Source organism: Glossina fuscipes, unplaced genomic scaffold (assembly GCF_014805625.2).
Source record: "Glossina fuscipes isolate IAEA_lab_2018 unplaced genomic scaffold, Yale_Gfus_2 60, whole genome shotgun sequence".
In the NCBI taxonomy this organism is placed as follows: domain Eukaryota; kingdom Metazoa; phylum Arthropoda; class Insecta; order Diptera; family Glossinidae; genus Glossina; species Glossina fuscipes.
In genome coordinates, this window is record NW_023998432.1 from 263,361 (window position 1) to 279,461 (window position 16,101).

At 33.4% G+C, this 16,101-nt stretch overlaps 2 protein-coding genes across 2 annotated transcripts in view; one reads left to right on the forward strand and one right to left on the reverse strand.

Moving 5' to 3' along the window:
* The first annotated feature begins 265 nt into the window (after positions 1-265).
* LOC119637659 lies at positions 266-2,294 on the forward strand. Its single transcript, XM_038033854.1, has 3 exons — positions 266-278; positions 867-970; positions 1,037-2,294. Exons 1-3 carry the CDS (start codon positions 266-268, stop codon positions 2,168-2,170), a joined length of 1,251 nt encoding a protein of 416 aa, XP_037889782.1. The 3' UTR covers positions 2,171-2,294.
* A 39-nt stretch (positions 2,295-2,333) lies between these two features.
* The window catches only part of LOC119637660 (T-cell acute lymphocytic leukemia protein 1), a 28,962-nt gene continuing 15,194 nt past the window's right edge, over positions 2,334-16,101 (reverse strand). The window contains exons 2-3 of the mRNA XM_038033856.1: positions 3,165-3,618; positions 2,334-3,046 (exon numbers count right to left, since the gene is read on the reverse strand). Coding sequence (XP_037889784.1) covers positions 2,334-3,046; positions 3,165-3,480 — 1,029 coding nt within the window. The 5' untranslated portion in view covers positions 3,481-3,618. The remainder of the gene's footprint in view (positions 3,047-3,164; positions 3,619-16,101) is intronic.

Below are 16,101 nucleotides of genomic sequence, written 5' to 3' on the forward strand. Positions count from 1 at the left end.
AGCAAGTTAAGTTTAGCCCGTCATCACGCCCGTAATCGTACAAAGTATAGAACAGAAGAATAGAAATAAGAGAAGAATATAAGATAATTATTAGAAAATGATGATGGAAAGCAAGAACCGACATTATTTCAAGATCGTGCACACACTATAACAAAAGGATCAAATATCATACACATATGTATGTGTGTGCAGTGCACTGCTGGGTATCGAAAAAATGCAGATTAGATCGGAAGTAATTTATTTTCTCTTGTTATATATAAATACTATGAGGGCGAGATGTATGTTTATCTTGTCAAAACGATTTCAAAACCTTCAAGGTGATTTCGGAGACCCAAAGAGTATACGTATATGTTATTAGATAGTTGCTTAATTGTGTTCAAATAAGATATTTTTTCGAAGAGTTGTTTAACTTCAAAATAAATAATTTTCGTTTCATTTATTTCTGTATTGTTTTAAATAAAATAACAAACTTAGCATACTTTTTATTGAGTGGAGCGCTCACTGCATTCGATGAACTCGTTGCTATAACAGTGGTTGTTAAGAAAGAGAAATACCAGTAGCAAGACATTTTATCAGCGAAAAGTAAAGCAAAGCCCTGAAAAGAAAGAAAGGAATCTTATCTGGCACCAAAAGTCCCAATATACGTATAATAAAGCTAAAGCGTTATCGGCTAATAAATTGAACGGTAATCTAGAAACAATTGTTAGAAAAGCATTAAGCGATTCTCTTCAGTATTTTAGTAATGCAATAAGGAAGTAAATAGAATCGTCGATCAATATTTTCGGAAAACTTAGAAAAACATAATTTAAAAATAAAAATGTTCTTTTTAACTTTGGCTGTTTATATTTCTGTTTTTGTTATTGCAGTTATTACAGTATTTTTGTTATTGTTGCGTTTACAATCAAAGCTAATTTTCGATATTTATCCGGATAAAGGAATTTTTTACGAACTTAAATATCTTATAGCTAAGGTGCTATTGAAGCATTTACGTTATAAGTTTTATTATAAAAACGAAAGCGCTTTAAATTCTCCACAGAGTTTCGAGGTACACGATCAACCTCAAGTCTTGGATGAACATCCGAAAAGCTACGATGTTATTTCATTTATGGCGGCCAATATTAACGGACAAAAGCTGTTAATAAATTTAGAGCGCCGTCGGAGAGGTATCATGAAAGCTTGCTTTTACTTATGGCTCCCGGAATACGGTTTGTTGGCTTTGCCTAAACTGCCAGACATGTTACATTTTACAACGGATGGTAACACGGAGAGCGAGGAATTTAAAGGCATTGGCTTTCATATTTACCCCGAAGAGCCGATGATACGTTGGCGTATTAAATATGAAGGCTTACTAAAGCAATTAGATGAAGGAAACAAGCTCCTACAAGTTAAATTGAATTTGACCTTTAACTCAACCGGTAAATACTTTAATTACAACCGTGATCTAAGTTTGGCAGTTATAGCTGATTCGTTAGCTCGCGAAGCTTGGAATGAAGGTTTTTATACAATGCTGAAAAATGTGGACAAAGTCTTGCAAAAACGTTTGCACTACGAACAAAATGGTCAATTAACGGGTAGCTTGGAAATTTATGAAAAGATTGATAAACTCTTTGGACATATACCCTTAACACTTAGCGGTTTTCGGGATCATAGTTTCGGTACCGAACGTTGTCTATCCACTATTAATCGTTACGTTTATGTGGCATTGTTTTTAGAAGATGGATCCAGCATGGTGGTGGGTATTTTAAGTCAACCCTCATTTTTCCTCTCTTCGCTAAAAGTGGGTTACATATGTTCCAAAGATGGTGACTATAAACCTATAACGGCCTGCAATTTTGAATTGTACTCATACGGTGAGAAGGGTACACCGCCGCGGCATCAAAACTTTATTGTTTACACTGTTGACAAGGACTATTTTGTTCAAATAAAAGTTCAAGATTCAACCGAGCGCTACGCAGGCGGGAATTGGGAAGCGAAAATCTATAATCAATTTGTCGCTTGCTGCATCAATGGTAGACATGGTCACGGCATTACCGAGTATCTGTATCGCCATAAAGGTGGGCGCCCAGAGGAAGCGAGCTACTCCGATCCGGAGTGGTATAAAAGAGTACGAAAATCTGAAGATGATATCGAAGATTTTGATCATAATGAATTAAATTCATTTTCTCCGTAGTTGAAAAGGCTGATTTGAAATTTTTTAATAAAAAAGCATTTAAATGTAAACTAATATTTCAGAGCTTTCCTCTTTCAATTCACATTAAAGTAATATCGAAATTTCGACCCTTCCATACCTTGTAATTGAAAAATCGTTTCGCTGGTATGTAAAGTTTTCACAATTATAGACGATTGCTTGTTGAGCTAACGACCGCTTCTGAGTTGTTGTCTTTTTTTAATTTAAGTGTTTCCTCTTTAACGTTCAATGCCGCATTAACTTCACTAGCTTTACGCTTTTGATTTTTGGAGATTTTTCCTGCGCTGACTGTCGAAGAGCGGGTAGGGGTTGCCCGCAAAAAACTGTTGGTATTGTTATCCTTTTGTTCTACGGTCTCTGTTTTAATGAAATGATTGGCCGTTAAGGTTACTACTGGAGCTATCATAAGTAAGCTTTGAGCCTGAATAGGTTGCGACGTTAATTTGGAAACAGCCTTAGCAAGAACGTGACCATTTAATGTCATTTTATTATTGTTATTATTATTATTATTTGGCTCATTTTCTTCCTGTTGCAAATGCTGTTCCCCTTCGTTTTTTTGCCATTCGAGTATACCGGTTAATAGTTTTATGTATTTGATGGCTGAACGTAAAATTTCGTTTTTCGATAATTTTTTATCGGGTGGATGAGTTGGCACCAATTTCCGGAGCTCAGCAAAGGCGCTAGACACATTTTGTTGACGCCATCGTTCACGGGTATTGGTAAATACTTTACGTACGGTCCCCATAACAAAACCATTTTTGGGGTACACTTCTACCGGTGACGTAGCTGTTTGAAATATAGGGGGCGAAGCTATCAAAGGTAGACTGCACGGTGAATCCAAACGATTGCTGGAGGAGACTATGGAAAGAGAAAGAAAAAGAAAAAGAAAGAGAGAGAGAGAGAGAGAGAGATAAGGGAAAAAGGCCAGAACTTCGCAAACCGTTTCAATTAAAGGGGGTTTAATTTGACGTTATACCTTCAGTTTGATTACCATTCAATAAAATGTAATTTCGATATTCTTCTTCTTCTTCCTCTGTGTCATTTAAAGAAAAATCAGATAATTCGCCATCCGATAGAGACTCCGTCTTAGGATTTACTACAGGTTGATGACGTATCAAAGCCGGCGGTTTACCGAATATACTTAATTCAGTCACGGGCTGAAGAGAATTCTCATTAGCGTACAACGATATAATTGCCGCTTTAGTTAAATTAGATTTTATGGAAATTTTTGCATTATTCTCGGCACTAGAGTTGGGAGCAGATGGCTCCTCTTTATCCTTTGGCCAAGCCATTTTATTTCATTTATTTATTACTAATTTTAATTTCACTTTATTTATATTTTAATTAATTTTCAATTAATTATATACACACATATATACGGTTTATTTTTCTTAAATTTATTGATTTTGTTGCGCCCTTCTATCTGATTTCTGAAATTAACTTTAATTATTTGATAGAATTTTTCTATGACAATTTCTTCCGCATATTGTTTCACTTCAGTTGTTAAGTATGATGTGTGGTTGTACGATAGGTTAGCATCCTTTAATATTTCACATAAAATTCGGTCAGTCATATTGAATTTTCACACATGCATAGATGAATGACGTCGCTTTACTCCGCCTAAAGGGCGGTGCTTAACTGTCAGAGTGGTAAGTTGTTAAATAAGAAAGACTTTTACAGATTTCGAGATTTCAAGAATTCCTAAGAGAATAAAAGTCACTTTACTTTTAAAATTTCCTATGGGGAAAATTTTGAAGAGAAAAGTGGAGAGTATAGTAGAACGAAAGTTTTTTACATTTTAAATTGTACGAGATATATGGAATAAAATAGACAATTTTTCAAATTTCGGTCAAGGCCATACCTAAAGCGCATATTAGAAGTGCTTCGTGGATCATCAACAGCGCTGGCATAAGTGTATTCGATTTCAGGGGGGAGTACCATAAATAAATAAATATTTTTCGAGAAAAATAAAGAGTCGACCCTTTTTTTAAAGCACATCTCGTATATCCACTCGGACGGTGTATATTACTTTTGTTAAAAGACACAAAAATGAAAATATATCCGAGCGTAGAGTTTTAAAACCATTTAACCATTTCGTTTATAAGTAATATTGAACATAAGTTGCAATCCATAGCAGATATCATTTTCAAATCTGTCATCTATATTTACGAGCGGGAATATAATCCCGATTGCAGGCAATTAACACTAAGGCTAATTAATAAATATTTGGATTTTTTTTTTTTTAAAATTTTGTTTTTATATCATTTAAATATATTTTTAGATTAGTGTTAGAGAAGAATTTAAAAAATACACAAACAACGGTGATTCGTTACTCCGCGAGTAAATGAGAAGTCCCGAAACTGAAGGCCTAAACAATTTCCTTGTGTGCTGCAGAAAAGCACTGTTACTCCCTTAAAAACATAATATTGCGTAGCCATGAAAAGGGTGAGAACAATAGTAAGGGATGCAATCATATAAAGTTTTATATATATATTACGCATATACCTGCATATGTTTAAATATAGGCAATGGACGTAGATGTTTTTCGTTATATATTTGCTTTTTCTTTAAACTTTATATATTATTATTAGTTACACCTTATGAAACATATATTACTGATTTAGGCACATAGCTGTATTCAAAAACTAAGTTAATTTTTTTTAAAGAATTTATATCCAAATAGCTGTTTCCAAAAGTTGAAATAGCTGATAGAGAACAGAATAAATTTATAACAAAATTCTTTGTTATAAATTCTGACGTATCACATAACACCATAATTATTGCATTTCATTTTTTGATTATTCACCTGCAAGGAATTCGAGTGACGATTAAAGTCACTTCATAGCAATCATTTTGAATTAAAAGACGACATTAAGGAGAGTTCGTTGCCTGGTTTGAAGATAATTCGAAAGTTCTGTTGAAATTTAATGACGGTCATAAGAAAGTCTAAAGAAAAAAGCTTGCGCTTATTTGAAGTGGTAAGGCACGACAATATTCCACGATATTAGCATGACTTGGTATTCTTATACTTTATACCATATGTGGTAAAAAGTAAACATGCACAAATTTCGAACAAGTTGAGAAAAACGCAGCAGAAAATCATTTTGAATCGATTTAAGATTATCTGTCTCTCGGTCTATGTCAACATATTTCTTCGTGTTCAATATGTACCTCCCGGGGATATTTTGAAGAGTTCCTATACGTTAACAAGAAGATAAGCAGAATTGAAAATGGATTGGAAATCGATCAGATCATTTTCACCCCGTAAAATGACAGTAGAAAAGTAGAAAATCTGAATGGGATGAAATCATTTTTTGAACCCTCTTCCACGTAACTATTTTTTTTTGCAAACCTTTATATGAAAACAGTTATTATTATTATTATTATTATTATTTTAATTTTAGACTAATGAATTGAATTCTTAGACTAAAAAAAAGACATTGAGCACTAGCAACACAGGCTATCGGCTCTAATTTAAATAAATGGATATTAGATAATAAGCTTAGTAGTATTAATAAAGTAAAATATTGAATTGATATTCTGTTCTGAAGCTGATTGTAGAATGTTCAAAGGGTTAATCGTTCCAAATGCAATACTTCTAGCCAAGGAAAAGTTGAGGCAGTCGCAGAGAATGTGCTTTATAGTAAGAGTTTGTCCACAACAGCAGATTGGGGGAGAAGACTTCTTCAGGATCCATTGGTGAGTTGCAATTGTATGACCAAGGCGAATTCTCGAAAATGTTTGGATCTTGGTTTTCTCAACATTTGTTGCATATAGAGGTGGAGTTAATTGAGGGTTAACGCAAGAGTAGTGTTGATGATGGTATTGAAAACAGTTAAGAATGAATATTTCATTTCATTTCATTAATAACATACCAAAACTTATATACTATTTCTAGGTATATGTACAGTTTTCATGGAGGTCTTCATATTGGAGGATGATCAAACGTCAACGTGTTCTCAATTTAGCAAACTCAATTGACTTCTCAAAGAGTTTATTATTGTCGAGTTGCTTCCGTGGTAATAAACCACAAATTAGGCTTTATCATCATAAGAATCCCGATATATTGTGCGGTCTAAAAAATAGATATATATGAATCAAATTCCATATGATTGATTTTGGATTTATTAAGGACAAATTTTCATCTTAATATATTAAAAAATATATCTTTTTGGCATATAAAACCTTATTTTTAATTAGAACCTTTATGTGGGTTGGAATTCAAAAAATAGATCTACGTGGTACAAATTCGGTAATATTAATTTTTATGTCAAACTATTATTACAAATGAATTTTTATCAAGATATATTGAAAATGAAGCCTTCTTACCATATAAAGGTTCAGTTTGCGTAGGAAGGGTTATATGGCAAGAAGTTCAAAAAATTGCCCCACCCTTAATAGCTTAAGTTGATTTCGAAAATGATTCTGAGTCGATCGGTATAATGAAAATGGGTCTATATCAAGCCCATCTGGGTGGTGTAGGGTATAACAAGGCCTAATTTTTACTATCTTGTGAAGAATATCGGTGATGAATTGTATTAAATGAAGTAAAGAATTTCCCACGAGATTATTTTAGCAAAATAAGTTGTAAACAGGTTTGCGTGGCCATTGGCTTCACTTTTTATAACTTATAAAAACTCATCAAAATCAAACGATTTTAAAAGTTGGAGAATGTTTATTCATCGCTTTTGCACCAAAGAAGCGTCATCTCTATCTAGCTTCGATTGCTTTTTTATAACAACTAATTACTGTGGGAACTTCTGTAGTCTTATCATTTCTCTGTTTTGAAAGGATTAGCGGCTTAGGAGATGCTTCCTATAAGTGTAAGTTTGACGATATTCGGAAATAATTACGTGGAGAGTCGGCAGGCGGAGAAGTGGGCGAGAGAATGCTTGTATACATTTGACGTAAAAGTAAGAATATTAGGTGGATAGAAAGGCGGGAAGGATCCTTAACAGACAAGCTCAATAGTTTGTGTGCCAAAAGTAAACTAAAACTTGCAGGCTTCTTCGAAAAAAAAGTTGCATAGCCTTAAGGATTGATGAAAATGAATGAGTATACCTTTTATCTTCTAGCGAGTAAGATGGAATCACGTTTAGCGAATTAGCCTTGGGAACTACAGATCGAAGTTTTATGTTGGAAACTTTGCAGTTTAAATAGGCTCGTAGCAGAGATGATATTCTTTTTAACGCGTTTCTAAGGAATAAACGATTGATTCGTTTGAAAGGATTTGTAAGATTTCCAATGTAAACTCCGAACTGTGAGAAAGTTGCTTGTATTCACTTCTTTATTTTCATTCTTTTTTTTTTTTTTTTTGGGGAAATATGGGTTTTGTTATTTTTATTGGCATCTTTCCAACATTTACAATTAGTTTTCACATCAAAGTGATTATTGTTTTTTTTTTTTTTAAGCTCCTTTCCCTTTCTTTTTGTCGTCTACACCCTTAAGTAACATAAAAATTTTCACACCCACTCAGAGTTAATCCCGCAAATTAATAAAATTCAACGATTTTTGTGCTTAATGCCACGCGTTAATAACCCTGATAATGATGTAAATAATAGCATAACGACACGCACTCTTTAAAAAGTTGTTTGCAAAGTTAAAAAGGACAGCAAAACACAGAAGGCGTGACCGTTTTTCTTATGCAAATGAAAAAAAAAATAATAAAAATAAATAAAAGATTATTAGAAAAACAAAGAAAGAAAACCTGAAGAGGACAGGAAAAAGGAAATTTAATTAAAGAACAGAAAAGAGTTAAATTAAAAAAAGAAATGAAAAATAGTCTAAAAAGGATTTTAAAAAAAAATGTTTTTAATTTAATCATTTGCTTTTTTAATGCTCTTAAACTTTTTCTAATAATGATTAACTGCACGCGTGTTGCTGGTAAAGGGCACGCGACTAGTATCGCGCACTAGCACCTTTCACATTCATTGATGCGGCTGGCCAAACACTGATAATGTTGAATGAAATGAATGAAAACTAGTTACAATGTTGTAGACGACCAAGGTCGATCATAAAATGTACCTTACAGTATTTCGCCTAATACAATTTCTTATCTATAGCTTCCCCATAAAATATCACATTTTATATATGGTTACACAGACTACCTATCTGTATAACTCACAATTGCCCCTAAGAAATGTTTATAAGTAATCAGTATTTTGGATCACCTTTCGTTATAAAGCACTAAAAATTAAATTTTCCTGCCACGGAAAGGCTTATTGTATGCTTTGGTACAAGTATATGCTAAGTTCATGCAAATATATGCAATCCAGCCCAGAAGGACTTGAGATAGACTTTTATTTTATTACACTGATCGCTGATTCACTTCCTGAGTCATTTTCTGAATGGATTTAGGTTTGTCTGTCCGTCTATCCATTTTATTTTCTTGCGCTCAACGTAAATGTCGCAATTTGATATTTGGTGAATTGACATGTTTAGGGCAAAGGACGAACACTACTGGAAATGGATTGAATTGGGTCACTTTTTCAACCACTTTCCATATAACCCGTCGTTTTGAAATGTCGTTATATGAATAACTTTATTAAGCGAAGTGTTGTAGTACTTTTACTGGGTTTTTGTTAGGAAGACTTATGTGTAATCCAATCTGATCCAAACTTTCTACATTTATTTATTAATATACCGAGTTACTATATTCCATCGATCGGGAATGAATGAATGAAAACGAATTTTGCATTTTAATCCATTTTCGAAAGAGGTTAGTCGTAATAATGCATGGATAGACATCAAACATACAAGTAGACGTTGAAACAGACAGACATGTTTAATTAATTAAAAAAATGGTTCCGCATCGATTGATTAAGTGAAAAGTCTATCCAAGTTAAGTCCATCTTAATGCTGCATAATACGACCGCGTGAATTGAAGTAATATAGGGTGCAAAAAAAATAAGCTAAACTGACAATCAAGCAACCAACCAACCAACCACTCTAATGATATTTCGACTAATCTATCATCAGCGCCGCTCTTGAAACATCAATTTGTCTGTTTATGTGCATTTAGTTAGCACTTGAATTTTGATTTTTGGCAGGATATTTAATCTTCTTAGTGGCACAATTACGTTGCGTGCGTCGCGGCACGAAGCACCGCACAGGAATCGAGCGATATTATTTTAACATAAAGTCATTATGTCATCACGTGCTTATATCGGATAGTGGGCAATCAAGGTGTATGGGTGCATGCGTCTGCCATTTTTTCATGTTCGCGACTATGAATAATAATAAATAATAACAATAAAAAAAAAAAAAAAAAAATGATAGAAATAGATCAAATTTGGTTTCATTTTATTATCTGAAACCGAGCGTCAGAAACTTACACAAATATTGTTTATGCGCCAAAAGTTCTTACATTTCTCTTAACGTAGTCTCTTAGCGTCTCTTCGCCGCTTCACAGCCGAAATTCGTCTTATCGCAACAACTAAAGTGTTTTTGATATGACTCCGATCGTAGGCAAGTAATTAAAGCATATGGTGTAATTTGTAAAAGATGTTCAATTAATATTTGCCAGTCCCTGCAAAAAGTTCAAACGTCAAAAGAACAAGAAGATAAGACCAATGCCTTGTAGGTGTTTAAGAGACAAGCATTTTCTTTTTCATGCGATTCTTTTACTTAGTAAGGATTTGCTCTTCTTTACTGAACGTTATTTGAGATTAGCTGGTGTGTAGAATTATAATACAAAACCGTTTTAATATTCAAACGCAACCTATTAAATTTGTGTCTAACTTATTTGAAATAAGCTCTCATTGCATCCATGTGGATGGCCCTTCTGCAATATGGCCAACGAAATGTTTCACGAAATTTTAAGCCAAATTCCGCCAAATGGTCCGAAAAGATAATGTGTCCAATAAATCCCTGTTGGTAAATGGCAGGCTAGTTTCATATCTGTTAATTTCCAACTCCTCTAATACGTTGAAAGAGTTTCCAAATAAAAATTCTTTTGTATAGCTTCATTAAGATGCCCATCTTTTTTGTTTTCATGTGACCAGTCACTGAGGAGATATGCTTAGCACGGTCATCTAAAGAACTGCAATGGGTGATTGTGCCCTTGATAGATACGTCAAAGGAGCAGACTAATAGTAACACGTAAGAAAATTATATTCGGCTGCGCTCGAATCTTTTATATTCGTCACCGTTTGATACTTATTAACCCTATGCAGAGTTTACATTGCCCCTGAAGTTTCTTTCTGGATGATGGAAACGTTTTAATAAAAAATGACACTTTAATATTTTATAATTCTGACTAGGCGTAGTCGGTTTTTTCCAATTATTATCGTATGTAACGAGTAGAAAAAAAATTGTTTTTTATTCTTCAAAACAGAGGTGGTCTCAGGCTGTGTGCTGTACTATGTAGTTGTGTTTTTTTTTCACCGATTTGGCTCGATTTTGGCCAACCTGTATGCAAAAACTTTCACTCTTTGTGCAAAATTTGAAGTAGATAATTTTCTTTTTACGATCGGCAGAGTATTTACAACAGACATTATACAAGCAGAAGGGCATGCCAATATCGATTTAGAATGTAAATGTGTGAAAATATATATGCGGTGTCTGAGCTCCAAGCGTATGTGTTTTCCTCGAAACACGAACTCTACGCAGCAATTTCTATAATTTTCACTATATATATATCTGTTGGAAGTTTTTGGTTTTTCCATCATCGAAGGATGAGAGACATATTCCATTTGTCAAAACCTTTACAATAACCAGAAGGATGGTTCAGAGACCACACAAAGCATATATAATTTCTTGATGAGCGTAAAATCCTGAATGGATTTAAACATGTCCGTCTATCTATCTGTCTGTCCGTCTGTTAATCTCTCCGTCTGTATAATGTCTGTTGTAAGCATTCTCCCTGCCGGAAAAATGAAGCTATCCCCATCAAATTTGGCAGAAGCAACAAAATTGAAAGTTTTTGCAAGTTGATATTGAAAATGGGCCCAATCGGTCGAACGACACGCTCATAAAGCTACGTGAAGTGAAGACATCGCTGTTTTTCAAAAGCATAAAAAATTGGTCTTTGTTCATTATCTATAAACTACAGCAAATAAATCTGCAAAAATTTGAAAGTATATTTTGTAGACAATGCCACAGTCTATATAAAAATGGAAAAAATTGACCACGCTTACCCAATATTATAGTGTAACTAAAGTTTAGTTTTCCTTTTCATAATCTCTATAACGCGCAGAAATAAGTTTCAAAAACCCCATGAAGTATGTATGTTGAGGTGAGAACGCGAAAATTTCTTTCATAAACAGAACAAGAGAATTTTCGAATTCTAATCCTCGTAAGTTATTTCTTTTCTCTCTTAAGTTAAGATCTACGAAGTGTGAACCAAACAAAATGAATGCAAGTGATATTAAATCTACCTAACTGTAATGAGATCGATACTAAAATAAGTTATTTAGTTTAAATAAAAGAACAAAAGTGAAATAATATTTTTTGTCTGATTTATACTTCTCTACAATAATAAACGTTCGACAGATTAAATCAAAATAAAAAAGTACAATCAGCCCCTACCCAAACAACGTAAATTCTTAGCTAGTATCAAATTTAGTATGCACCTAACCTATTCGACTGGCCGTCTGTCCAACTGTGTGGCATGTGCGGTAATCATTCTCCCGTTAGCGAAGATGAAGATATCTTCTACGAATTTTGCAAATGGAAGGAAGGAAGTGACCCAAACTTTTCAAAGAGCACGTCTACAACGCCCACATACTTATGTGGTACAAACTTTCATTTTGAAAATAGAAAAAATCAGCCGCACCCTCTCCATATTATAAAACCTGAAAATGATGAAATATTTGACTTTTTTTGGCTTTTTTCGCGTAAGGCTGATAGATGTAAAAGATCCGGTCACGACCGAATATAATTTTCTTATTTGTTATTTATTTGTATATCAGTATAAGTTTCAGCTACGACTGATATCAGTCGAGCATAAACTAACCTGAGATTTTACATGTGAACCTTATTTTAAACTAAATCAAAATAGAGAACAAAAAAAAAACCTTAAATTAAATATATATATATATATATACAGCTAAATAAATAAGAACTGAGAGAGGGAAAAAAAGAAAAACGGGGAAAAGAAGAGAAAAAGCTTTATATGCCAAAATACGTGTGAGGCTATAACTTTTAACCATGAAGCTTTATGCATATAGGATGTAAGTGCTACTAGATCGGCACGGACAAGCAAAGTTTAGCAATCATTTTGATCTGAAAATTAAAGATTTCGATGTAGAGGCTCTTTGATTCCGATATCGAAATTAAATGGTAAATACTAACAAAATTACTGCAAAGAGCACGAAAGGTATTAAATAGCTCGTTATTTAGTTCACGTCGATTATGTCTAATTGACCAAAATTACGTTAGTGACGCGACGAGACATGTTAATGTCAATTTTGTTTAATAAGATTAATGCATCAATTCGACCGTTCAGCACATTATACATGAAGGTAATGCTTAAAATAAAGCTACGCTTGTTTAGCAAACATAATTTACTTAGACTAAGTCAATGCCCATCGGCTGGCAAGCAGCGTATGGCATTCCAGCCAAGATTACGAAGCGTAATTAGTAAGAACTTCTGCTCCTGAACGGACTCAATTGAATCAATACAGTATTTGCCTATATGCGTAACATCGTAACGGTTAGAAAGAAGTGCAAAAAAGAGAAAAGAAGATGTCCGCAGCCTAGTGGGTTTGTGTCTAATCGGTAAGTGTTATGCCTTTATCGTCTAAACATTCACTATATCACTGCGTGTACGCCTAAAGCAAACTCTACCGCATTATATTTCATTTTATTTTTATTTCATTTTATATTCATTCATGTTTTGCCCTTTTAGAGTTTTATAAATAAGCCACGACGGGAACTTGGACTAATTAATTTTTAACTTGACATATAGATTTCAGTTGTAGTATGAAAAAATCTACTATGGTCGGAAGTACCAACCTTATAAAGCCTAATCTTCAAGTTTGAAGACTCTGTATTTATTTGGCTGCTATTAATAGTGTGGGCTCTCGGCGAAAAAATTTATCGTCTTCGTATGATACAATAATTTGACGTGATTGATCTGAATGCACGTAATATCAAAACCGCATTAAATGCTACACTTTTCAACAATAAAAAGTTTAAAGAGAAAATTGAAAGGGGTCCCTATTGGTTGTTGAGATGGATATCATGTAACGATTTTTTTATAATAAGGCTTTGTGCCATAAAAATGCATTGGGCAGACGTCAAATACATAGACGAATGCATAGGATTCAAAATTTTTCTGAATCGATTGATGCCAGTGCCTAAAATTGCCCAAGATATTGCAATCATCTGGCCAAACTCTATATAGTTTGACCAAAAGTGATGTACTCGAGCTGGACTTTAATTTTTAACTAATCACACGGGACGTCACGCCTTTGTGATAATTTTTCTTGCTTGTTTTTTTTTTTTATTATTTTTCTTATCTTTCTGTTTCAACTCGCGAGACTCTGTCATCTATTACGGCAAGGGAATAAACGTTGAAAAACCTTTCAAATTACTAACATTTTGAATTAAAATTCATGATCGCAAAAACTTGCGCTGATGTGAATTATATCGACAATCGGACGAAGAACTTTATAAAAATGATTTGTAGAAAATTTGTGGAAATTTGTTGAACACTTAGTACGACTTGTGTAAAATGATTAGATTGGGGAACGCTGACTTTTATATTTCAATTAATTAATTGTTTTATTGTAGCGCTTTTTTAGAATTTTGCGGTTTATTAAACTTGAAAGGAAATGGAAATTAATTGGATCTAATTGAATGGTACGGATTTTATATATTTTGTTTTAAACAAGCTTTGTGATTAAACAGATATTTGTGATTACTTTTTGTTAACTGAAAATTTAAAAACAAATTCATAAACAATCTTAAAAAAAAGGTGCATTTATCCATAGCAGTAGAGTTTAATGAACTTTTTTTTTTTTTTTTTTTTAATTTCCTTATCAATATTCGCTGAAGGATTGATTGTCGTTAATTTATCATGTTTTACTTGGGTTAACATCAACAACATGTCAGTATTTATATTCGAACCCTCGCCTGTTCTATTCGTTATATTAATGCGTACAATGTATAAGCTCTCAAAAGCAATAATAAAAAGAGGTTTAATTTTAGTTACTATTCCACCCAAATAACAAGTAAGAAAATTATGTTCGGTCCTGATCCAATTTTTTATATCCATTACCGTTATCCTAAATAAGACTAAAAAAAAGTAAACTAAATTTTCATATTCTTTAACACCGGGTGGGTGCGTCTGATTTCTTCTATTTTCAAAATAAACAGGGAGAAATTTATTATTATTATTATTATTATTATTATAAATTTAGCCAGAGAATAAATCCTAAGACTAAACTCTAAAAGCACTAGCATCTAAGGCCTTCGGCTTATATTAAAAAGTGTACCCCCCTTGAGATTTGAACCCATGACCATTGAGTTGCTAGTCGAGACTCTTGTCGACTCGGCCACTCAGGCGGATAGGGAGAAATTTACTAAATTTGTAGACGGTGTCTTCATTTTTGCAAACGGGTGAGTGTTTATCACCGATGGGCAAGTGAACGGACGGACATGGTTAGGTGCATTCTGCATTTAAAATTGGCCCAGAGTTTATATGTTTGATCGGGCTTTTTGAGCTTGATTCTGTGGGTAATAAAGGTTTTGCAGAAAAAAATCTTGCCAAAGATGGGTGCTAACCGGACCTACACAAGTTGGTATTTCCTTGTAAGTGATAATGTGTTTATTAGAAGGACACAAGGCTTTTCCCTCCTGCTAAATATATAATAAAAGGATAATACAAGAATGGCTGCACCGTGAAAAACAAATGAAAGATGCCATTGAAAACTAGATTTGGATTGTTGGGCCCTTGTTTCAAAATTGTTTCTATACTTTATGGACCAGTAAAGACTAATATTATTTAATTTATTTATTGACGAAGTCAATAAGGGTTACTACAATTGATCACATATTTGTTCTGTAGTTAGTAGACGGAGAGAAAATTGAAGATCAAAAAGCTAGGTCAACAAGAGTAAAGAGCCAATGATTGAGCCTTGTGGCTCCTCGCTACGTAGCTTAAATGGCTTAGAGTTAATAGCATCCACACTACTTACCGTTCGCCGCATTGAATCAGTAAAAGTCAGCAACAGAAAGGTAGTGCCTCAATTCTTTCTAAAACCATTTTAAGACCCAAAAATAAGTGCATTATTGTCGAGGTGGATAATAAGTTGCTCTTTTATTATATGTTCAAAGACTTTTGAAAAACAATAAATAGCGTCACAATCGAACGCTTTACATGAATATTTTTTTCGTCATGAATTATGGAAAAAAGATAATAATTTGAAAGTGTCGTTCGTCACCACATTTAAGAAAAATTTGAAAGCCACCCATTTTCAACGTGGCTATAGAACAGTTATTTCGTGCTTAACTCCAATTTTCATTTTGCTTGTTCGATGTGAAATGAAACGAACAGCTTCTGAAATCTTCTTTAATAGTTTAAGTGTAAAAGTGCAAATTTTGAGAGCAAGGATGACAATTCGTCATTTCGGCCTAATATTATTTGTTATATAGAGATAAAAACTAAATTTATTAATTACCACCTTTCGATGCAGGAGGTTAAGTAAAAATAGTCACCATCATATGCATTTAATGAGATATTATTTTTAAATGAAAGCACAAAACAAACAACCAAATTTTCCAAACATTTTTTAAAAGAAACAAAAACGGGGGAATTTCTTTAAACTAAAATCAAATCTGTTATGACTGTGGTAAGTGATCATAATTTAAAGCCTTTTGCAAGCTTCAAACTCTAAAAATAAATCTTTCCAACAAAACACAAAACAAAACAAAAAACGACAAGAACAACAACAAATAATAATTCCGTG

Bases quoted from the DNA above. Each gene is read 5' to 3' on its own strand.
- LOC119637659 (XM_038033854.1), top strand. The intron at 971-1,036 runs GTGCTATTGAAG...AATTCTCCACAG, and splicing joins TTAAATATCTTATAGCTAAG to AGTTTCGAGGTACACGATCA.